At 39.0% G+C, this 25,444-nt stretch overlaps 1 protein-coding gene across 3 annotated transcripts in view; it reads right to left on the reverse strand.

Moving 5' to 3' along the window:
• Nucleotides 1-23,984, reverse strand: part of drosha (drosha ribonuclease III) — a 91,685-nt gene extending 67,701 nt beyond the window's left edge. For 2 of the 3 annotated variants that reach the window (XR_003294725.1, XM_026291908.1), the window contains exons 1-16: nt 23,810-23,979; nt 22,258-23,110; nt 22,106-22,174; nt 21,136-21,430; nt 19,558-19,699; nt 18,197-18,357; nt 17,027-17,107; nt 15,245-15,331; nt 14,839-14,925; nt 13,157-13,228; nt 12,724-12,805; nt 11,924-11,998; nt 10,859-11,028; nt 8,725-8,849; nt 4,278-4,377; nt 1,054-1,161 (exon numbers count right to left, since the gene is read on the reverse strand). Coding sequence is in view for 2 of the 3 variants with exons in the window: in XM_026291908.1 (XP_026147693.1) it covers nt 1,054-1,161; nt 4,278-4,377; nt 8,725-8,849; nt 10,859-11,028; nt 11,924-11,998; nt 12,724-12,805; nt 13,157-13,228; nt 14,839-14,925; nt 15,245-15,331; nt 17,027-17,107; nt 18,197-18,357; nt 19,558-19,699; nt 21,136-21,430; nt 22,106-22,174; nt 22,258-23,108 (2,505 nt within the window). In the remaining variant the exon portion in view is untranslated. Of the gene's footprint in view, nt 1-1,053; nt 1,162-4,277; nt 4,378-8,724; nt 8,850-10,858; nt 11,029-11,923; nt 11,999-12,723; nt 12,806-13,156; nt 13,229-14,838; nt 14,926-15,244; nt 15,332-17,026; nt 17,108-18,196; nt 18,358-19,557; nt 19,700-21,135; nt 21,431-22,105; nt 22,175-22,257; nt 23,111-23,809 lie in introns of all 3 variants that reach the window. The other variant, XM_026291909.1, reaches the window with a different exon arrangement.
• Between the last annotated feature and the right edge of the window lie 1,460 nt (nt 23,985-25,444).

The following is a 25,444-nucleotide window of genomic DNA, read 5'->3' on the forward strand; positions in this document are numbered from 1 at the left end:
AGCGAAATTAGGCAGTTGCCCTTAATTTCCTTGTCAGACTAATGGTGAAAAAAGGTTGCTTGTTAGAAATAGCAAATGTGTTCTATCCCATTCGCTAATCGCTACCCTGTCGCACTTTGAATTATTTATTTATACTGTTGGTGAGGTGCTTTGCCAAGTTGGACGTGTTAGCTTAGCTGGTTTGAAACATCTTTTATTGACAGGCTTTACAGTGTCCAAGGGTCTTGTCCTGACTGTCAGCTACATAAGCGAGATAATGCCAAATGTCACTTTGTGTGTCTGTTTTGTTTACAAACTGTAGACAGTCTGGAAGAGCACTTGCAGCCATGTCTCTCTTTTTTTTGTTTTTTTTTGTTTTTAACCATAAAAGCTGCAATTACAGAGAGAAGCATTAGAGAAAACAAACAGCCGGCACACCCACTTTGTCTAGTGTGAAGCAAAGCCCTGCCCGCTCACGGACACACACACAGCCCTGCTTGCTGCTGCACAGCAACAGATTTATGGCTCTTACTAATTAATCAAGTACCGATATGTATAAAATGAGGTATTGTACTGCTTTTAACAGCATTGTATTGTGATACCTGTCTAGTATCTGTACACCGTTCAACACTATCTACAACAGAGAATTTAGTGGAGTAGTAATTTCACTGTTCATCTTAGCTCTTAACCTAGCTATTACAGCTGCCACAAAATATGGGTAAAACTGTGAGTTTCTAATAAGCATGGTGTCCATTAAATATGACCACATGATGAAAAATTTTGCTGCTTTGCATTGGCTTCTTTTCAGTTTTATATTATTTTATATTATCATTTTATTGATATCTACTAAGCCCATGTGTTCTGTATGCTGTTTAGAAGGCTGAACACCTGGACCCACACTTAACAGTTATACCAAAGTACAGACTGATGTTAATAGGTGAGTGAGAAGTTACCTACGTCTGTATCACACATCTCAATGTGTGCATGCATTCACATATAAGCCATAGTGAGCATATATTGCTGCATGTATGCATGTGCCAGTTTTTGTACATGCATATTGTTGACAGGTGTTACCTGACAGACGTCAGAGCGGATGCCGGTCTTCCAGAAACCCTGACTGCTGAGCTCCACTGTCACCTCACGGCGCATAGTGTTCTTCTGACGGATCTTCTGAAGAGCTTCCTGCCAAACAATCAGCCTGTCAATTATTGATCTGCTGCAGCACAGCCCACAGGGACAATTCCCATCCTAAAAAACCCACCCCACCTTCACCTTCTCGCTTCTTTCACTCACGTTCTCCAAAATGATACATGCAAAATCTAAGCTTTCATGGTAGAACACACATGCAGCAATAAAGAAAAGGAGAAGTGACATTCCCACTGCTCCTGGCTAATTGAAGCATTGCAGTGGGTCAGCATGACTGTCAGTAGTGGTGGTGATACTGGGTGTAGAAAGTGACTCTGAGCCTTTAATCCCTACCAGCCAGATATCTGCGAGCCCATTAGGACTATTAGAAAAGAGCCCAGAGGTAGCTTGATCAGCGACAACTAAAAATCATTTATAAAAAAAAAAAAATTAAAATAAATAAATAAATCACAGAATCAACATGTCAGCTCTACAGGAAATAAATGGAAATTTAGGCAGGTGCAAAAGGTTAAGTCTGAGAAAGGGGTGTCCTCCAAATAACAACTAAGGTGGAAGATGTACTGATAGACTGCACCTCCTAAATATGTGTGCACACGTGTTTCATTCAACTGAGATGGTATCAAATCTCAGTAAGTCATTATCTGCCTAAAATGGAATCCCAGGAATTATTTTTACTTGCAGAGGAAATAAGAACAAAGACATGAATAAATAATGCCATCCTACTTTGATCAAAGTGAACAGGCTCACCCATTCACAACACATGCATGCATAACCACACAATAACCAATCTTTCCAAAGACAGGCAGCCACCGCACATGAAAAGTGGGAATCATACACTGCGATTATATTACGCAGAAAATGGACAGAAATATAATAAGTAAATAATTAACCAGGAAGACAGGGTAGAGAGCCTTCTGCTAGTCAAACAGACAAGTCAGAGCACATTTAACTTTTATCATCACATTCTTCTGGAGTGTTTGCGTTTTGGATCAGCCTGAGGTTAAACTCCAAATACACTGCCTGAAATTAAATGACTATAGAAGTCAAGTGTACATCTGTTCCATGTGTGCCCTCTTTGCTTACTTGTGCATTTGGAGGTTTATTTCAGGACCTTAAGCTTATTCACACTGTATTGCTTAAATTAACAAAGCAATGCTGTTGCAGTTCAGGGCAGTTCAACTTAAGATCTCTCTCTAATTAACAGGAAATATACAGTTTCCAGAGGATGAATCTTGGTGAACTCCCTGATGTTTTGTTTTATACGTCTCGATGGCCAAATGTTGCCTGTTGGGAAAGATGCACTTTCATTTGCTCCAGCTTCTTTTATAGACACTGAATAAGTTGCTTTAGACTAAGAAACACAAGGTTAAGTTCTTGTAGTTCTTGTAGAAACCCAAATTTGAAACCAAAGGGGAGCCTGTGGAAAGAGTTGAAGATAGTTTTTTTTAAATACACCTCTCATACAGCTCAAATTAATATGAATCTGTAGGAAAGAATCAGAGCAAATCCTCAAAAACCCGAGATGACAGAGAAGACTCAAAGTTGAATTCTCTTCCAAGGCTTAACACTTATTCAAATTAGAGATAGAATAAAGTGACATTTGTGTTTTCACTTAATTTTCAATACAATTACAAAACATACTGTCATTATGGGTTATATTGCATTGACAACCAAAACCAATGAAACTTAAAGAAAAGGAAAAAAAAACAAAAGGAATCAGAGAAGTTGATTACTTTCTGACCAGTGGTATAAATTGCCTATGAGAGGGAGAGGCATTTAGTCTTTTAGTGAAAGACCATTTAGACAGGAAACTTCAGTGTTCCCTTGATCATTAAGTAAGAAGTGATGCCACACTGCCCCTGCAGTGAAGAGACACTGACATGGATATTGTTTGTGGTGGTGCCGATTGCACTCAGTGTGAGTGTGTATATATATCGGGGTTGACTAATTGCTCCAGAGCAGGTTGACAGTAGGACTGTCAGGGCCTGTTAGCTGGAAAGCTTTCTCAAACTACCTGGGAAACAAGCTAATTGAGCTCAGAGTTTGGTTCAGAGTATATCAAACAGGCCAAAGGAAGAGACAGAATCTGTAGTATACCTACGCATTAGAGAGAGAGGAAAAGCTGCATCTACTTTTAAATCAGTCCAACAGTAATGAATAGAGGGACAAGGCACTTGTGCTCAGCTGCTTCAGGCCACACACAATACCTGTACATGGCAAATCTCTGATGACTACATAGTTATTACCAAATCTAAACCTTTATCTAGTGGGGCGTTTGACCTTCAGAGCCAGTTTCTGAGCAGAGCAGTTACTGCTGTTTTATTCTGAGCCATACATTTATTTAACGTGTCTGTGAAGATTCTCAGTCGTCCAGGTGAAGTTATCTAGAGGTTAAGTCACGACAACTGGACTTCTAGTTTTTAGGTCGAAATGTTTCACTACTTATCCGAGTAGCTTCATCAGTGTGATGAATGCTCAGCGTGATGAAGCTACACTTTCTTCAACTTTCTCTACATTTTATACATCATTTGTTAAATAATGAAGATGACTGGTATTGCACAATTTGACTGTTCAATAACAGGCTACAATAAATATGATAATATATCTGAAGTAAATCTTTCAATATCAAAAATCACATCTTGTGAGAGAAATAAATATGTGTTACTAATGTGCATATAACATAGCTGTAGGTTCAAATATGTAAATATTCCTCTCTTGTGGCAAAGCATGAAACATGAGAGTGAAATTGTGGGTTTTTACAAAAATCAACAAAACCAGAAAATAATGCCACCTTTGTAGGTTTTGGATGTCTCATTTGTATTTAGTGAAACAGCATCTTTGTTTTGATGCAATGGCTGTACCAGCAGCAGGGTCCAGAGACACAGCAGCATCTGAATCAGTGCACACAGCAGGAATAGTAGTAATGGTAACAACTTTTTCTTATTTTTTAAATTAATGGCTATGAATATCTCATTTCTGCAGTGTGCAAGTGCCCCCGTGTTTCAGTGTAGTCTTTGATAGCTGCAGGAAATGAGCTTCCTAAATATTTAAGTTGAAAGTACGGTGCACTAGATGCTCACAAATAAGTGCAGGCCACCTGACAGAGTTAAACAAAAAACATGAAAGTATGTTTTTGTTTTGCTTCAACACACCTCTCTCTGTGTCAGCTTCTGCTTGTCAATCTGCTTGACCTTGGGGCTGTTGGCCAGCAGGTGGCGTAGTTTCACGTAGCTCTTCCACAGCTTCTGGTACCTGCCAACAAGCAGATAAGGTGGTGTCAAGGTTGACAGGAGTCTATCCCCTCCCTCCCCACTCTCCTGTTCTGAAACAACAATAATCAATGATTCATCTGCAGTTTCCCTGATTTCAAAAATAATTTAACAGTTGCCTGCGGCCTTTACTGGATTAGATGCTTGCATGTGAGGGCGGTGGACACAGAAGTTTCAAATGTCCACCGTTTGAACTGTCATCAGAGGTGCATACACATACACTGACAGATGACTTGCAGTTCACCTTATTTTCCTTTAACTAGGAAAAAGCTGTAAGTCATGTAACATTTCAGCAGCTCTGACAATGGCTCAAGAGCTATTCCACAACGTCCTTATTCTCATTTTCTATGAAACCCATTGTCTTTGCCTTCATTTGCATCTCAAAAGAAGCAGGGAGTTATTGGCAAGGTGACATGCAGCCACCACCATACTAACCACTACCCACCCCCACTGCACCCCTTTTCAATCAGACCTCATGACTGATGCACTGTGGACTCAGTGTGACCGTTCTGCTCCCATTCAGGAGACTTTCTCCTCATTTACCCCAGTTATTCAATTATGATTGGTGAGAAGGAGGAGTAAGGGATAGGATGGCACATTGACAGAAAGAGGGAGAGAGGCATAAAAAAATAGAAGGGAAGAGAGAGAAAGAAGTACAAGGAGAGAGGTGGGGGTGTACTGTGGAATAGAAGAATTATAGAGCTTTAATAGTGGGGACTTCATTAGAGACTGAGACAAGGGAATGAGAGGGCTTTACTGCCCCGATTATCAGCTCACCACCACCTCCGCACTGAAGCATCCCAAGCGGACAAGAGATAGAGACAGGAAGAAAGCAAAGAGGAGAGAGAGAGAGAGAGAGAGAGAGAGAGAGAGAGAGAGAGAGAGAGAGAGAGAGTCTATCCAGCCTGGGAGGCCACATCGTTCCCAATCCGCTCCAATGACCTTTCCACAGATCGGCTGTGTGTTCTCAGAGTAACAGCGCTGTGGCTCTCGTCAGTCTGTGTACATGCCTTCATTAGCATATGCTGCCTCTTTCTTCCTTTATACCCCCTCTCTGTTTCCTATCTCTAGCCATTTTCAGACATGGTATATGTAATACTGGCTTCAACTGTATTCTCATCATTTTGTTTTGGCATTCAAACAGTCAATGGCTTCAGAAAGTCTTTTTTGCAAATCTAAGCAAAAACATGTTTTTAGAAATTTTTCTTCTTAGTTCTTAAAAACCAATACTCAAATCTCCACTTCAGAAACTGTACTCTATAGACGATCTTTACACTTTGAGTCTGGGGTAAATCTCTACAAATCTCTTTGTTCACCTGGATCTGGGCAGTTTTCCCATTCTTCCTGGTGGGCCCTCTGAAAGTCGAACTCTTATCCTAGTCTCAGCTCACAAGCACTCAAGCAGGTTTTATTCAAGGAATTTTCTGCATTTGGTTGCATTGATGCTGCCCTTAGTTCTGACTAGTCTCCCTGTGCCTGCTGCTGAGAAGCACCTGCATAGCTATAACGGTCCCACTACCATGGTTCATTGCATGAATGGTATTAGCCAGGTGATGAGTAATGCCTGTTTACAAGACAGTGTTTAGTGTTCTGCTGAAAGTCTTCAATTTTTATGTCATCAGATCATTTTTTTTGCTCTACAAAGTCCTTTATATTAGGTCTACAAATTCCAGCAGGCTCTTACATGACTTTTACACAAAGTAGTTTTCATCTAGCCACTGTCAAAGTCCTGAGTGATGGAGTGCTCCTGAGATGGTCTTCCTTCCAACATGGTCCCCCATCTCTGCAAAGGAAGAGCTATTAGACTAAGTGTTCTTCTTCAGCACATCTTGGCTGGCTGCTCAGCTTGGCCAGACTGACAACTCTAGGAAGAGCCCTATTGGTTTCCAAACTTCTTTCATTTCACAATTATTGAGGTCACTGTGCTCCTGGGAACACTCAAAGCCTGAGAAATGGTTTTATGCCCTTGACCTGATCTATCCCTCACCACAAAAGTTTACCTCAGTAGAGTTTCTCAGATTTCATGTCTCGGTTTTTGTCTTGAGATGAAGCATAAATGCTGGGACATAAAAAGCACAAGTATGTGACTTTTGACACTTGTCCAATTAATTCAATTTACCACACGTGGACTCAGATGAAGTTCTAGATATAACTTCAAAAATTAAAGAAAACATGAGGCACCTGATAACGATTTCAACAACACTCAAAATACTTCAAAACTACAATAAAGACTCTCAATAGCTTTGCAAATGAGAGCTTTGAGCTATTAATTTTTAATACATTTGTAAAAAATCTTTCTGATGTACTTTCACTTTATTATTCTGTATCATTAGGCACCAATAATTAATATAATAAAGAAGCACCAATTTCATTAAATTTAAAAATGTGTGCAACAGATTTGTGGATCCCTTTTAGCTAAATATTCTGGACCATTGCAAGGACTGCAAAAGTCATACTTTCACAAGACGCAACCCACAAGGTCAGAAAATCAAATAACTTTCCTCATTAATACATCATGTCGTATATTACGTATAATATCACAGTAATCACAGAAGGCAGAACATGTCCTGCATTTAATATGGTTTTGCGATTATTTCAAACACAAACTGAAACATTGGAACCTTGCAGATGTGATGAAATGTCTATAACTGAGATCTGAACCTCAAAAACTTGCCAATGTCCAAAACAATTCAAACACTCAGAACCCACCCAGCAGGGAAGTTGAGAGTGGTTCAACATCAACATACAAATGTTTCCAGATACACGGGAGACATCCTGACACATCCATTTTCCTTTTTTCACTAAGCAGAAGTGCTCAGTTCTCTTCTCCTCTTAAGTATACATATAAAAATCTTCAAAAGCACCGATTGAAACTTCTTTACAGTATAACAAGCTGTGATGACAGGTATAAGAATAATGATGCATGGAAACAAAGGGCTAAAGGAATGCTATGTGAGTGTGCACCCATATAAAAAAAAAAAAAAAAAAACAGATAAATAAAAATAACCTCAGCCGAGGTATAGGAATGTTACCTGGTCCAAGATTGCCATCCTCATATTTACTTTTTATAGAAAAGAAACTGACTTATTTAAGGAAACTAAGATGTAAGACTAACACTAAAGTTTCATCCCTCTTTTTCTATCATTTTCTGTGCTCTTCCATTCATCCATGATGCTCCCTTTCTTTACTTTCCCTAACCTCATACATGTCGTCATTCTTGCCTCACCGGCCACGCTAGAGCTAAGGGAGCTTGAATAGCTGGCCTGAAAACAAATGCATCTAGTGGGCAGTATGAACGGAGAAAGACAACACAGCTTCTACAGTCTCCTGAGTTAATATATGCTGCTGCTGCTGTGTCCAAGGCTTCCTCTCTGTGGCATTGCCACCGCTGCAATCAACACAGACTCCTGGCCTCGCTACACGCATCATTAGCAGTGGTAGGAAATCCTTTCCACTGGTCTCTTACTACTTGTTTCTGCATCAGCTAATGATGTCCCAGTCCATCCATAAATTTGTCGTTGTCTGCAGCTTTGAGGAGTTTGACATGGCAGCAGGGTGCACAGGGATGAAAGCGCTCAATGGACAGACAGCTAAAATGTAGCGGCGGGGGACAGGACATTAGTCAGAGGGAGGAAGCAAACTAGTTCTGTCTAAATGGATTTCCTAATGATCATCCTCTTGTTTGTGTCTTCATCACCACCATTTTCCTCTTGCACCTCCTCCTGACTGTTGTGATTGAGACCAGATATTTGAGTTAACAAGAAATCCACAGGTTTAAATTTAGAACAAGAGCACAGAAACCAAGTTGTTTATTGACTTCTGACTGGTGCACGGTATGGTGCTGTTGCCTCTCTCTGAACACCTCAGAGACCACAGCTCAGATGATCTAATACACTGCTTTTGTTAATTATGCAGCAGCACAGTACCCTATCCCCTATTACAGTCCTGTGGCATGTGTGTATAGCATTACTATTCACAAGACATAAACTGCAGCAGCTCCCATGGCAGAGGCACCCAGCAGAAACCTGGGACCCGTGATGGTGCATGTGAAAATGTCACGCCACTCATTTTCTCATCCGTATATTCCCCTTTCCATCTATCCATCTACCATCCTTTAGGACATAAGCCTTTCGTATCCCCCTCAACATGCGACACAAAGGATTTTGCCATCAGTGTCCCCAGAGAGTACCAGTGAACTCTGATTGTAAGGAACTAGGGAGACAGTACACAGTGAGTGCGAGCTATATGGGTAGAGAGGTGTATTTGGATGGCTGATGAAGTTTTATCTCTGTGTATGTGTGGGTTTCTGTGTGCATGTATGTGATCTTACTGAGGGTCGCCGGCATAGCTGAGCTGAGCAGGACGAATCCCAAAGTGAACAATGATAGGGAAGGTGATGACGTCTGGGTTGAACTGCTCCCTGTCCAGCTGGTCAATACGTACTGAGCTTGGTTTCTAGGGGGAAAAGAAGCCAGTACAGTGAGTAATATTAAATTATGCACATATTACACATGAGCATATAGCTCTATATAATATATATTTCACCTTATTATGGGTAATTCAGTATAGAATGATGAGCAAAATGAAAATGTTTTGCATTTAAAATTAATTCTACATGTACAACACAGTAAAGGTGTCTGAATACTTTCTGAAGCCACTATAGGTACAATACAGCCATCATTCAATCACCACCTACCAATATGTGACATAAATAAATCCACTTCAGAGCAGTCATCTTTTATGGGAATATAATAAGATGGATCCCAGGTTCAGCTAGTAGCGACCACACAGGCATAATAAAGTGATTTAAGGGATGGCGAGCTAACTTCTGATGTGCTTATCAGGGAGGAGATTGACAAGCAACATGTCCTCAGCTGACTCCCAAATCACAGTTGGCCTGTCAGGCATTTGGCGAGATCAGAGGAAGGGGCTGTAGCATAAGGTGTGATGAGGTGCACAGCAGATGGCTTGAGGCTCAGGCTCACCTTGACATTAGCCGCACTCGCTTGTCATGGCCTGCATACAGACGTAGATTTGAGAGCAAGAGGTCGCCAGCCAACTCTGATTCTGCCTATGAAGCAACCTAATCATGCCTGATTGGCTTGATGGAACGCTTGTTGATTGCCCAGTTCATATCATTGATACAAATACATTGTAAAAATGCTAATTTATATGTACTAGGCCATTTGGCGTCCACTGCATCTTTACCTATGCTTTAATATGACATACCCAATGCTCATGAAACTTCATTTGTGGCCCATGCCAATCTGTGAAATAATCATTTGAACATGATGTGTTTGACTGGCATTGAACCCTTTTCATTTGGAACCATCTGGACCTTGACATAAAGCTGTGGGTGAGATTTCTACAAAATAAGGGCATGTATGTTTTGAACAGGGCCTTCTAGCTCTGAAAAGACATTTTGGTGAAGGTTTTGATAATCAGTTGGTGTCAAGAACATTTCATACCTAGAAAATGAATTAGAATCTATATTGAAAATCAATCAGTTGATCATTTCTGGTTCCCACTTTTCAAACGTGTCAATTTGCTCCTTTTGTCTGTTTTGCATTATTGTAAATTGCATATCCTTCAGTTTTGGACTATTAGTTGGACAAATGAGTTTATTTTAAAATGTCACAATAGGCTCAAGGAACTAATGGGCTTTTTTTTTTTTTTACTACTTTTAGCCTGACAAAATGAGCTGATTAAAAAAAAAATATATTTGACAGAATAAACCAATCAAATCAATTTTTTATAGTTGCGAACATACTATCCATCATGGGGCATATAAAAAAACATTTGAGAATGACAGTAATTTAAAACATCACAACTTTTAAACAGAATGAAACAGTAACAATGACCAAACCCAACAGACCACTACCAAACTCATTACAACAAAATCTTAAGTGACAGTGAAAGTGATAATTAACCATTGTCCCAGATAATTTTATTTTCACCACAGGATAAGTCATTTTTATTTTTTTTAAATATTTTTAAATTTACTTCATTTTACTGGCAGGTCAAACTTTAACTTGAGTGTACGAATTTAAGATTATTATACTCCACCTACATGAAAAACCTGACAGAAACAATTCAGTCCTTACAAGGAGAGCAGTTCACTCAATAACTCACCCACGCCAAAGGTTACACAGTTATATTTACTGTTCATATGCAACCTTTTAGCTTGCAACAGCATCATCGCTTTTATAAAGACACACTTAATGTACATCCTTTAAAATATAGGCCTGACAAGAAAGTTAACCAGCTTGACTGTGATATAAAAAGCTTCTGCCCCAATATTGTTGATGACAGCAAACACCCTTGGAGATAATAGGTGAGGATGTTCATGTCACAAGCTAGCAGGAACAACCTTACTCCTGCAATGGCGGGGTTGGGGGCAGCCAATGCCCTTGAAATGGCAGACAAGGCCACCTCCTGTAGTAACTGAGAAACTGAGGCCTTACCATGCCCGGGTTGGTGACGATCATGCCCTTGCACTCCTCTGCATATTTCTGCCACTCCAGCTCCTCCCACTGCAGCATGTCTGCAATCTCCTCCTCAGGAACTAGGGGCTTGCTGCTACGCAGCAGGTAGAGCAGCACCTGATGCATGGACAGTACCTCCTTCCCGCCATCTAAGACAATTTATAAACAAAATTATAAAACAATAATAAAATAAACAATAAATACATGTATGGACAGAAGCATAAAAACACTACCACAAGACTTGCAGTTCACCAGGGATTCGCAGTTAATTAAAAAGGGAAAAAACTCAGTCTTTATAGCTACAGTTTATGGAATTAACCAAGCTGTGACTTTTTCAGCAAGGGAAAATGTTTCACAGAGCCTGCATTCCTTTACTGTTCTAAACCCTCAAAGCAATTCTGATGCTGGAAAAATATACAAATCCATGTGCAGAGAAATAAAGCTAGGCATGGAAAAGCATTTCAATCTACTATGCCAAACAGCAAATTTATTATATAATCATGTGAAATTGATTCACCTCTATTTAGAAATGTTCACATGGGCAGACACACAAGTCCTGGAAATGCATTAAGACAATAATGGATACACTCTTACAGAAACTTTCAAACCAAGATGTACATCATCATGCACTATTTTTCTCCTCATGCTCTCAAAATTACAGATCAAAAACATCAGACATGACAGTGCTGTGTTTCTTGCAAAAGAGAAGGATTAGGTTTAACAAGACTAAACTGTAAAAACAAGGAGAGATGATTTTTCTTTTTTTTTGTTGAAAAGAAGGTAGGTGGCACTGCTGTCATAAGACGTACTGTAGAAATATAGTGCATCAGCACCATCATGTGTATCAAAGATGAATACCATGCAGCTACAGAGCAGCTCAGGCTCTGTAAGTGAACCTATCAGTTTGATAAGAAAGCCACAAATAAGCAGAAATATGAGACATTAGTTGAAACTGGCAGCAGTTTTTCTTTTGTATGTTCAAACTGAAGAACTGCGCACTGTGACCACCAAACAAAAGAGAGAAAGAACAAAGCAAAGACTTACCAGGCAAAAATCTAACAAAACGGGGCATGAAGTGGAACCGTTGGCAACCAGAGACCTCACTGTCAGACTCAGGGCCTGAAAGAAGAAGAGTTTTTCGCTCTAAATGTGTCTTGTATTGTAGTCAGGACTTAATATTAATAATAAAAACAAATAAATATATATTAATGGTACACATTAACAGCATGGCTCTCATCCGCACTGAATACATCATAAAAACATCCAAAGTGTAGGTGAAAAAAAGTATGTGAACCCCTACAGAATGGATTCAAAAAAAAAAAAAAAAAAAAAAGATGCACTTTTACAGTGGTCCGGTCAGAGTCCAGACCTAAAACCCAACAGAAATGTTGCCGCATGAGCTCAGTGAAGACTTAAACTAAACGTTATTGATCCACTAGGGAAATTGCTTGAGAAACACTGACACCACAGATCCTTTAAGGACATAGCTGACCTGAAGTAACAAAGAATGGTTCAGAATTCCTCCTGAATGTTGGGCAGGACTGATTCTCAGCTACCTGAACACTTATTTGAGGTTGCATTATTGTATAATAGAGGTATAAACATTTTATGACCAATTATGTAAGCACAAAAGGTTTACATACTTTTGTTACTATGTATTTAACTAACCACTCTAGCACAAATTTCACTACCTGCCATTACTATATGTAAAATGTTAGAAACCCATAGAAACAGAGAATAAGAGAGCCATGGGCGAAGGACCCTTTGTGAGACACAATGTGCTATTTGCTATATGAGATCAAGCACTGCTGGCAAATAACTGGCCCTTGGTTTGGGGTTTGTACCTGTCAGGTTCCAGTCATACAGCTCAAGAATATCCTCAAACAAGTAAGAGGCAAACAGCTCCAGGCCTTGGACACAATAGTTCTGGACAAAGGAGAGAGGACAGTTTGATAGCTGCATTTTGTGAGCATACAGTACAGCAAACAGAGTCAACAAAGCATCTTGTCACAACTTTAATGTAGATATGACTGATAAGTAAATCCAGTCCTCTAACTTTATCACATAAGCCACCTTATTGATGTAATCAACCTCGCTGGGTTAAAAAGAATCTCTTTTCCCTCTTGTAAAAGGATTAGCACCTTCACTCACCCAGGCACTGAGGTGTGAGGGTTATGTGTGGCTCAGCTGTGCTCAGATTCAGCCACTTGAGATAAAAACAAAAAGGTTGAGAAAGAAGAGTGAAAGAGCTGTGAGATAAAGTGGGGTTTTACTGACCTCAGGTGCCATCTCCTCTATGAAGTGAATGGTATAATCTATGTTGAAGCGGATCACACGGCACAATGGAATCTGTGATGATGAAAGGAACAGAGGACAAGGAGAAGAAAGGACGAACTGACTCATTACCATGGCGTTAGGCAGAGGTTACAGCATTTCAAGGAAACTCATTAAAACCTCATCTCTAGTATGGAGCTTGCCCGCAATGGCATTTGCAACCAAATGTATGAAAAGAAAAAGTAGTACTGTATGTTCAAGAAACCCCACCATAAATTAATTTGCATAAAAATATGCACAAACTTTGTTCAGTTAAAAAAAAAAAATAATAACTACATAGATTCAAGCATGCATCCACGATTCTTGTAAATTAAACTACTCAAATCCTGCTAAATAAATAAGTCTGTTCTTTTGAGTTTAATCTCCCTAGTTACAAGGTCTTTGTTGGCATGGGGGTCCATTTAAAGAGATTAATCTACGAGTCACTTTTGTTCTTCCTATCCCAGCAGCTATCTAGCAGGGGGCTAATATCAACATGCCCTGAGGTTCCTAATCTGCACATTGTAACGAAGCATTTACTTCAGCTTTTAACAAGAGCTGCTTAAATTATCCAGTTCAAATCATGCCTAATCCTCTGGGCTCTCGTGGAGCTAGCTGGATATTGACCAAGTATTTTATTATTCATACATAAAGAAAAAACACACACGGGCGCTACTGGACAAAAGTCCAAATGTATATCTGCATGCAGAAATATTTACACGATAAACAAGTGTTCCTGTTGATTTTTCACTGCCTTTATACTTCTTTTTTAGGGTAAAACAACTCACCGGCTACTAAAGGAGATGATTTTAAGTATTTGTATTTTAAGTCATGACCTCTGTAATGTTTGACAGTCACTGATGCGGCAAAATTGAGGGAGGGACTATGCCACAAGGTCATTGTGAGAGAGGAGCACTTTGTCCAGGCAAAAAAGAAGAAAAGAAGCTAACCCAAAGTGAAAAGGTCATTTTAAACTATTTTGAGGACAGCGGAATGAAAGGAAGGGGGGACTTTTCCCATTCTCCTAAATAATCTCTGTTGTGTTAACAGTGCATGTATGAGAAGGGGGGAAAAGAGGAGAAATGTGACAAAAGGGGTTTACAGATTTTTCAAAGTCATTGTATGAACATGAAACATATGTGCATGAAAAGACTTATTTTGTTTTGAATTAACATGGACTTAAGTTACTTTTAAACATTTTGAATGAATTTGCGTTTTAATTAAATGGAATTTCATATAAATCTGACAGCAAAGTGAATTCCAATCAAAATTAAGGATGTGTCTGAACTAAATTCAGCACAACTGACCAACATTGTACTGACCTACAGGTTCCTTCTCAGGTTAGAGTTATCAGCCCTTTCCAGCTATGCATACGATGGCTATGTAAATGATTTGACTGTCTTCAGGTCACTAGTGAGATTATTTACAGGACATACATACATACAGGACATAACTTGTTGTAATCGAGTATAAAATGACTCCTGCTAAGTCAAATGCCTGTATTTCTAAGCTTCAACTGCAAAGTTAAATAATAACAACAATACAGAAACAATAACATCCACTGTTTCTATCACAAATCCCAAACTACTGTGCTGTAAAATTCATATCTTATCATCTATAACGCCAACAATTCAAAGAAGGCTTACGTTAGTTAGAGGTGTGTGGGAGAAAAGAGAGAAGCCTTCAAACAAGTACTCATGGTCATCATACTCAATCACAGTCGGCCTGTCGGTCTGAAACAGAAAACAGTAGCACCACTCAGACACACTCTATCTTCGATACACTGCTGTGAATATAGAGACAGTGATTACTGAACGATTGTGTATAAAACATATAGTTTATGTTACCAGTAAATCACATTTTTAAAAGGCAGACTTCAGTGTCAGTGCATGACTACTGTTAAAATACAAAAATTCTCATAAGTTGCATGCAATGTGCATTAATTACACTGATGTTATAGAGTCTATTTAGCTATATATTGTTATTTGGATTAGGATTTTTGCAAATGCATTTTTTCCTCTTGTTTTTCCTCTTATTTTAACAGTTTCATACCAAGAAGTTGGTGGGAGGAGACACGGTGATCCTGTAGTGAAGAAGCTTCCCTGCATTGTTGTTCATCGGACGGCACATTTTCACAGGCTGAAAAACACACAATAACTGACGTACAGCTGTTCATCGTCATTACAGAATTTGGCACATCACATGCATATGCTTTCTTCTTGAATTGAGCAAATTATGCATTTATGCAAAACAAATTTAAGACTGAAAACCGTCTTTTTAAACTTTTTGCTGGCATGCTGAATTACAGGGCTGGAACTAACAACTTCATTACAAATCAACCGACTAAATACCTTCTCATTAATGAAAATGTCCATCACAAAATCTCAGAGTGTAAGGTGATGCCCACAAATGTCTTTTTGTTTGACCAACATCCTAAATGTCTTCAATTACAATGATAAACACAAAAGTAGAAAATCATCATAATTAAGAAGCTGGAACCCGAATAAATTTGGCATTTCAGCTTGGAGAAAAAGGCTAAAATAGTTACTAAATACCGTATATTCCGGGACATAAGTTGCAACCGAGTATACATTTTTAGCAAAAACAGCCTTGTTGAACGGAAAAAAAACATATATAAATCACTTTGGTGTATAAGTCGCATTTCTATTTACACTAATTATAGTCTAATTAGCCTATGAGGAACGTAGGCTAGATATAAATAACAAGCAGAAGTGCATTATGAAATTAATTCATTTATGTTATATAATGATAACTGCGGCAACGTCAGGGTGAGAGGAGATGAAACAGCATCTCCTCCTCCTCTCTCAGGTTTTTAGTGGTACAATGTTATCTTCAATTAAGTCAAAAGTGTCAAAAGCGTTATCTAACGCTAGTGACTACTCACAATTACTGTAAATATAGACATAATATTCGCTTGAGTGTATAAGTCGCAGGACAAGTCAGAGGAGTAGAAGTATGACTTCCAGAAAATACAGTAATTTCTACTGGCAATCTATTTGTTGATTTGATAGAAAAACATTTATCTCCCCCACAGCCCACACTGGATGGCGGCAGACTGTATTATATACTAATATATACTATAGAGTAGTACTGTATAAGTACAGTACTACTCTAGATACTGTTAAAGACAAAGTCATAATTCTGAACCTCATAACCTCATACTAATAACCAGTGACTACAAACTTAATTGTCAACCTTCTAATGAATACAGCCATGATTTGCCATCCTAAGAATAAAATGTCACCTTCAAATAATGCGTACATGCTTGTATGTACAAATCTATTATAGCAAACATTTGCCAGTAGGGAGGCTGAGGTTAATTTACCTCCCTGCAAAATACTTCTCAAAAGATTAACATTTATGGGTCTCTACTGTTGATCAACAACAAAATAACGCAATACTAATTGACTTCACCTTGTCTTAAAAAGCCTCCCTTTCTCATTAAAGGTACATCGTGAAATAAACGTCCAATACGGGAATAATATCAGAGCTATGATCAAGAATATTATAAAAACTTTTGAGATTGATTGTTCTTGATTGCCTTTATTGTTAAAAAGTGTTGCTAAAATTTGTCAGCTGGAGATGCCTCTTGGTGGGAAATCATAGCACCTGCAAAATAATCGAATCAATGTCAAATTCTTCTCATATGTAGTATCATCATTTGGTTCTTTGGACTTTTTGTCCCTTTAATACAAAAACAAAAAAAGACCTGTATGTAGTGAATTCATCCAGGCTCACTAGAATAATGTCCTTGCCCCTCTGTGGCATAACTTCAAGGTTATGAAAGGGTGATTTATTCACACCGTGTCATACCTCCTCCCCTGGGTAGATGCTGTGGCGGATCCCTGTACGTCTGGCCTTGGCACTGCACTTACACAAGGGACCATCATTCATCTGGACAGAAAGAAAATACGTAAATCAGACAACTGCTCCACTTGCCACGTATGACATCGAAGGCAGTACATGCTACAATACTAAACTGCCTACTCCTGACCTCCAGTGGATTTTGATTTTTTTAAACTTTCCTATGCAATCCTAAAATTAGATTTAAAAATTAAAAAAAACATAACTCGATCTACCTCATTTACTGAAGTGTATGACTTCCAGTATTGACTAAATTTAAGAAAGCTGAAGTTCAGAAAATTTACTTGAACGTTAAAGCCGGAGTTTAAGAACATCATCTAAAATGTGTTTAATGTGAAAGGAATGAAAAGGCATATTACTAATAGCCTTATAAAAATAAAATACTCAACAGAAATGTCATCAATCCCACTGAACATACAGTTCTTTTTAAGTGCTGTATTTTGGTTTCTTGTGTTTTACCAGGGGTTTTATGATCCAGTTCTGCACAAAACAACACAATATTATTGTGTTGTCAGAGATTTAGACCACAGACTTCCCTTTTCCCTGCAGACAAACAAAATGCTTCCAATGTGTGATTGAACATGCACCTGGTATGAATACAAACAGAAAGCTTGCTTGTGATGCGCACAATACAATTGAGGGGTTACACAGCCAGTATAGTACATGTGGTGAGTAACACATACTATGCACATCTCTAAAATGCAGCTGAAACGTCTGCGGTGTAGGCAAGGGATTATTTTACTGGAAGCATCTCACACTGGGAAAATTCTTTTTCTACAATCTGGAAGACTGAAGCAATTTTCACTATGATGTGACAAAACAATTTAGGATTTATTCAATCCAAACTCAGGATAATTTAATACTTTACTTTTTTAAAGCTGTTTATTAGTAAAACTGTATTTATGATATTTTCAGACTTTTTACGGACCAGCTGATACCCTTCTTCTGTAATGCACTTATGTTGTGTAAAAAAAATGACTAATAATAATGTGAATGTGAAGTATTCTTGTTTCACCGTAGCATTCTTCATGTAGTACAATATGTTACAAGATCATATTTTGGGGGATTTGGTAACATAATAAATAATACTAAAACAAATATCCCTATGTTAAGACAGACCTGTCCTGGGTCGTTGTACCACAGCTCCTCATGCAGGCGGTCAGGGTGAGCTTTTTTTCTCTTGATCTCAGCAATGACATCAAAAACATCTGAGTCGGTGCTGCTAGAGCAGGTGCTTCCTTCATCATCTGACTCACAGTCTGAGTCACTGCTGCTGTCATCTGGAACCAAAGTACAAAAAGCTCTTAAATCATTAGAACTTTATAGGCCTGACAACTGAAACATAATTCACTGACCCAGAACTGGTCGAGTGGTTAAGCCTCCTTGATCAGCTGTACCCCAACAATGTATAATATAACATAAAGTTTCATTAATCAGCGAAAATGCTTTTAAATTGTGTGCACTCTGGCTTTGCCAAATATTGGAGAGAAATAAGGAATATTCATCCTCATGGTAATAATGCAGTGTTCCTTTTGTTATTGTTTCTTCTAGGAAATAAATATAGATGCATAACTTACAAGCCACTATATTGGATTCACTGTTCAAATATTGTAGTACATTAAAACTTCCACTTTTTGGACTTAATCTATCTATGAGATCAAAGGAGCAGTACAGTTGCCAATAGCGATGGCAATAGTTGCTTTTTATAATGTCTCAACTGTCACTGCCCCTGATCGAACAGAAAACCTACACCAAAAATCAGGATTATAATTACCACTCAGCTGCATGACTCAAGAGCTTGATTGTGAAGTCAAAGCATGGAAGAACAAATTTAGCAAATTAGGTGTCCCTGAGTCAGATTTGTGTTATTGAGAAGTTGGAGGATTCTGTCTCCTGGTGTTGTTTGTTCACTCATTTTTAACTTTAAATGCACCATAACGTTGAAGCACATCACTACGTTCATTCGCAAAGCATTTTTGATGGCTGCTTTTTTTTGTTGTTCTTTGTTTTTTTTTTGTGAGTTACAAACTGAATAATAGCAACTGGCACATCGTTAAAACAACAATAAAGATATTATCTTACATGGTATATACCGCACATGCCTACAATCAAGAGACAGCCCTGCAAATAACAGCACAAACACTGAACTTAATCTCTGCCTCAGCGTAATGCTCTGCTGAGAACAGCATGTTTCAGTGATAAAAATTATTAACAGATGTGCCAACTGTTTACACATTGCTATTTAGCTGCTGAACTAATTAAGAACAGCTTACAGACTTACAAAAGAAACAAGACCACTCAAATAAAGGTTGAACTCAGCAGTCACTGACTGGCTGTTAAGGGTATCAAACATAATATTTAGCACTACAAAGGCAGAACAAAAACTGTCAAAATTACTGTACATTAATTCAACAGAATTATGTGACAGCATTTTTAGATACCAAAATGTTCCTCCATAAGTACATTCAACTACTTCCTACCTGGATCCTCGTCTAGTTTGGTCTTAGGTGGCTCCCATTTTGGTCGAGCAGCCTTGGCTCGTTCCTGTCTCTTCCCCAGCTCTTCCTCAAAGTGCTCATACAGGTTTCTGAGTTTACTGGTACCCACTACCGTAGAGTCTCCCTGGAATCAACAAGTTGAAAAAAAGGACACGTCTAATACCAGAGCCTGGCGGATATTTTGACGTTTTAAATGTAAATATATTTTTGGGCTGTTTTGTGCCTTCATTGTATTGAGTACAAGTAGAGAGCAGATAGGAAGTGAGGGAAGAGTCAGGGGTAATGATATGCAACAATGACATGCTCTGAAACAGTGTTGGAAAGGAACGAAGTACGTTTACTTAAGCACTGTGCTTGAATACAATTTTGAGGTATCTCTACTTTACTTGATTATTTCCCTTTTCTGCTATTTTATACACAAAAATGAAGAGGCATATTGTACTTCTTACTACACTATATTTATGTGATAACTTTAGTTACTTATTACTCTTCTGAATCAGTTTAATACAACTAAATACACTATACGCATCAGTGTTTGATACCTAGGAGAGATTCACAAGCTACCCAGGAGAATGTATATTAAGCCAACTTATAAGGATTGTGTAGTGAAATTTAGTTCTATCTTTACCAGCTACTACTTTAAAGTGATAAATAACATACTCAATTCAATAATTTGAATCCCTTAATATATATTAATGTAATGTTTGGGTCTTTTACTTAAATGGAGGATCTGAGTACTTCTTCCATCACAAAAATGTTACTAAATGAGAAAATAATTTGTTTATATATCCATAATTGTTCTTTTAGAGATTCTGCTTTCAGTCCTTACATCCATTACACCTATGTGTCCTGCACTTTAAGTACCATATACCATCAGTGTGATACCTTCCCACAGGTAGCATCCTTCTGTCCAAACATAAAGGACAGAGAGACTACTAAATATAGTTGTGGAGGGGAAGAAAATAAAGTTCAACTTGACATTTATCTTCATTTTAGTTTTTCTGAAGGCCAGGTCAGGTCTCTATCAGAATGGGTAATTTGTGTTAAGAAAGCAGCTGAGGACAGCATGAAGCAAGTACTCAGAGACTGCAAGTAAAGGTCAGAGTTTCACAGAAGAAAATCCATATCCAAATCCATGCCCAAAGACATCAGCAAGAATCTATGAGGGTGAATAGTAAAATGTGACTGAGGTGTGTAAGTGCTCAATATTCTGCAAAGCATGCAGCATCTGAGAGTTGCTACCCAAACTGACAACACTATCAAATAATAATGATAAGAATAATTGATAAAATGGCAGAAATAATATTAGGAAGATTTTCGATGTCAGTCAGGTGGATCAAACAATAGACCATAGTTATCGTTAATGGGCAAATTTTTAAATCCAATTAATCAAAAGCAGCCACTCTATATGGCTTACCTACTTATAACAAACTGCAGCAAGGACATTTTTATGACTATGGACTCTTACAAAAAGGTACCAAGTGTGTAATAAAATGTAGATATCTGAGCGAACAATTCATTACAGAACATAGGATAGATAATTAAGAGTGCAACCAGTACCACTTGGTCCATGGGGTCATTCGAGTAATAGTTCTCAGCATGGGTGCAGCGGATCCAGGCAGGTTTCAGCAGCTCTTCCTCCTCTTTCTCATCATCACCCTTCTCTTTCACCTTCTCTCGGTCCCTGTCCCGGTCCCTGTCCCGCTCTCTGTCTCTGTCATTGAAGGTTTCGTCAGAGTCTCTGCTTCTGGTAGACGAATAGCTGCGCTCTCTGCTCAGCCCTGAGGAGCCTTCAGACTTTCTGTCCCTCTCTTCTTCCCAGCGAACACGTTTCCGGTCTCTGCTTGTTGACCGACTACAAACAACAAAAATGTGATCACAGTGAGCAGTGATGAGAGGAAATCATCCGATTCGCATATAAGCATCTGATATAAACTCAGGTTTGACCAATGTCATGATGGTGAACAAAATACAGCTTGTCTTGGGACACGAGAAAGCACACTGTTCACTGTTCTACATGGTCTATAAAGTAGATCCTCAACAGTACAGTTTGTTCAGTTTTGCTACGCTGAAGTTAGTGTCCATGACAACTTAATCAACAGATGATAAGTTGTATGATTATTCATCTGATATAAAACACAGAATATAAAAGATGTCATACAGTAGAAATTTCAGCAGACACAAGGGACATCTGTATCGTGTTCATTTGTTAGTTGCACATAATTACAAATCTCTGAACAAATAATGTGTTTAGTATTGCATAAGCATGAGGAAAACACATCGTTAATCATGTATACCTTTTAATAAAACAAGATGATTGAAAAAACCCTTGACTTTCTACAGTTTGAGTTTAACTTCTAGGACCCTCTCATCATTTATAGGAGATATCGAATGACTTCAAACAACATGCAAGCAACCAAACGCATTAACAACAGTTCAATTCAAAAAGCCAAAACATTGCTGTCTATGTAACTGTTGCAAAACAGAAAGAAAAGATTATATGACACAAAAATGAGTGTGTGAAGTGTACCTTCGAGGTCTCTTTCTGTGCCTGTCGGGTGACTGGGATCTCCGATTATCTCTGTGACGATACCTCTCTCTATTATTAAACATACACAGAGTAAGAATCAATCTTTTTGCAGATTGCTCTCTTTCAGGACAATTACTGAAGGATCTTTGTACCTGCTGCGATCTCTGCTTCTGTGTCTGGGGGGTGTCCGGCCTCTCTCATATTCAGACCTGTGCCGTCCACCCTCTGGCCTGCCACGCCTGTCTGGACTCCTCCCACGATCCTTCCTCTCTCCAGGAAATTCCATTTTGTGCCTATCACCGTGGTTACCGTAACCATAGGCTTTGTGCCTCTGGTCATCGTGGTGATACCCTCTTTCTGGAGACCTCCTGTTGTCAATGGGCTTCTCATATTTGTACTGCCCGTGCCTGAAGCTGTGGTCTGGCTTGAATGAGCCAAGGTTCTGGGTGTAGCCAGGGCTGAATGTGGGAGGTGGAAATGGTGGGTGGGGAGGATGAGGGTAGTTCATGGAGTATGGAGGGTGGTAGTTCATCGACTGCGCAGCCACAGGAGGAGGCATTGGTGGATGTGGTAATGGTGGCGGGGGCACTGGTGGCATCATGTAAGGATGACAGGCATGTGGAGCGGCCACCTGAGACCCTTGCATTGGACCACCTGTGGAGCTGGGCAAAGGAGGGGGTGGAAAGTTTGGTGGAGGTTCAGGGAAGCCCTGTCGAACTGGTGGCTTGGGAAAAGGTGGGCGCACTGGGCACTGGCTAAGACAACTAGGAGTCTGGGAGGATACTGGAGGAGGATACTGCATGAAGTCAGAGTGTGGAGGCATGTAGTTGCTGCTTCCATGGTAACTTGAACTGGAGGGAATCTGAGGATCATAGTGGTATGGGGGGACAGGTGGCTGGGGAGGAGGGGGCCTCAGGTTGGCAGGTCGGTAGCTTTGAGGAGAGCCATGTTGGCCAGGAGGCATTCCTCCCCGAGGACCACCACGATCCTGATGAAAAGACATTACTGTGGACGTGACAGAAGAGTCAAATTAAAACTGACATCCTACATTAAACAGAACTGGAGATTAATATATCAGGATGATACTTTCACCTTCCTTTTCTTTCTTTATTAATTAACTGGAACAGTTAACATTAATTACTAACAATTACACCAAAATAAACTTAATTTAGGTTATTATTAAGTTGGTATACTAGTTCACTAGTTGAGTTTAGGATTACTGTTGCAAAACTGCTGGGGATGTAGGTTTTCACATAATATTACACTACTATACATTTTAATAACAGAACCAGCCAACGTTACAGCACCAAAACACATTAAATTCTCTAGCAAATGTTAAAGACTCAGTATTAAAAATATCGTTTATGGTTAACAAAATAACCGATACGTGTTTTGTGTAAATACAGCCAAAGATATAACGCTACCGATAAAACGGTCCTGTTTAACAATTAAATTGCTCACACTGCTCCGTTAGCTAGCTAGCTAGCTAGCTACATCGTTTATCAAAACACACATAAAACGCAGGTAAATAACTGAGTGAATGTTTCCGACAGAAGAGAAATAAACCGTGTGGAGTCAATATTAGTATTATTGTGAAATATTAAGAGCGGCAATAGTCTGGTTTACGCTACAGGTCTACAGGCTACCCGGTAACAAATTAGTAGATTAGCTAGCACATCACGTCAGGTATGAAGAAGAAATTACCTTGAAAAATGAGAGCAACTAATAACAGAAGCAACAGAAGCGTAGCATTCCGACTTAAAACAAATTACCAAGAAACCGGTGTAAATCGTCGTCAGCGTGGTTAATAAGACAGAACTACACAGCACAACTAATTATTTGAGGGGTAACATGCTTTCCGAGTGGCCTTGTTTCTGGTCGGACTGGTTATAGAGAGGAACGCAGATGGACCAATCATATGCAGACTCTTTGCGCATTGTCCAATGAAAGAGCGTTGCTGGTTTGAGGGTTCTGTCGTGGGCTCGTTTCATGTAATAATGTGCCCGAGACTTTTCGTCCTGATTTTCCCTTCGGGGATGAGAATAAAGTTTCTTTCACCCCATCTGTCATTTTACACTGGTGTTTACTAAAACATGGAACGCTTTTTTTTAACAGAAAAAACTTGAGTAACAGAAGGAAAATAAGCTAGAGAATACTTATTAAATACAAGAAAAATACACAGGAGTAATGCAAAAACGATAAGAAAGATAGAAGTATAAAACGAAAAGGACAAGAGAGGGAGTACAGTAATGTGCAAAGGTTTTAGGTTTACTAAAACACACAGGTGATGCTTTTTAACATAAACAACATAAATAGTTTTTTTTCATTTATCAGTTAACTTCATACAAAGTGCAGTAAAGAGAAACAAACCTAAATCTAATCAGTATTTGCAGCATTTCCAGCAGTAGTTCTCTTTGGTTTGCCTTGCACACAGTTTCTCCTGGTACCACATTAGAGAACCTGCTGCAGTTCTTCTGTAGATTCAGGCTGTCACCGTGTTTCTGTCTCTTCGTGTGTTCCCAGACTGACTCCACACTGCCCAGATCTGGGCTCTGTGGGGGTCAGACCATCTGCTGTAGGACTCCTGGACTGTCTTACCCCTGAAAATAGTTCTTCATGAACTGTAATGGGTACTTTATGGGCTTGTTGCCCTGCACAGTGGGATGCACTAGGAATCTGGGATCAATTAGACCTGATGGTGTTGTGTAATAAGAATCTAAAACTGTATAATTAACACTGTATTAAAAATATGACTAAGGATACAAACAATGAGACTAATTTGATTCAAATAAATACATTTTCAAATAAATTTTGAAGTATAATATTCTAATTATTGTTAATCAGATCAAGAGCTTTAATGAGTTTATTTCCATTATAGCCAAAAATGGGTGAATTTTTCAGGATTTATTATTATTATTAAGTATTGAATATACAGCATTCATGTTTCTCCTCTTTTGGCCAGTGTGTAATTATGTCGTGTGTCCACTTGAGGGCAGAAGAGACTTTCTCTCTATCTCTCTCCCTCTCTCCCTCTCTCTCTCTTTTTTTTTAGGTGGGGGGGTTCTTGAATCATTACCATGGAAACACATCACAAAATATTTCCAAAACTAATGAGGCAGCCACAAGCCTATGGATCTAATTTCATCTCAATCTATGCATCTTCTCCTACATTATTTTGAGTGGGGAACCCACTCAAATTCATTCATCTGCCCCTGTTTCAGGAGATGGTGGTCTAAATAAATGACTCACAGTTACTTGTTAACATCAGCATGTGATTGCATTACCCTGTCCTGTTATAGGCTGCACTCTCTCTCCGGATCAGCGTGGAAGAGCAAACTG

Source organism: Mastacembelus armatus, chromosome 20 (assembly GCF_900324485.2).
Source record: "Mastacembelus armatus chromosome 20, fMasArm1.2, whole genome shotgun sequence".
Classification (NCBI taxonomy): domain Eukaryota; kingdom Metazoa; phylum Chordata; class Actinopteri; order Synbranchiformes; family Mastacembelidae; genus Mastacembelus; species Mastacembelus armatus.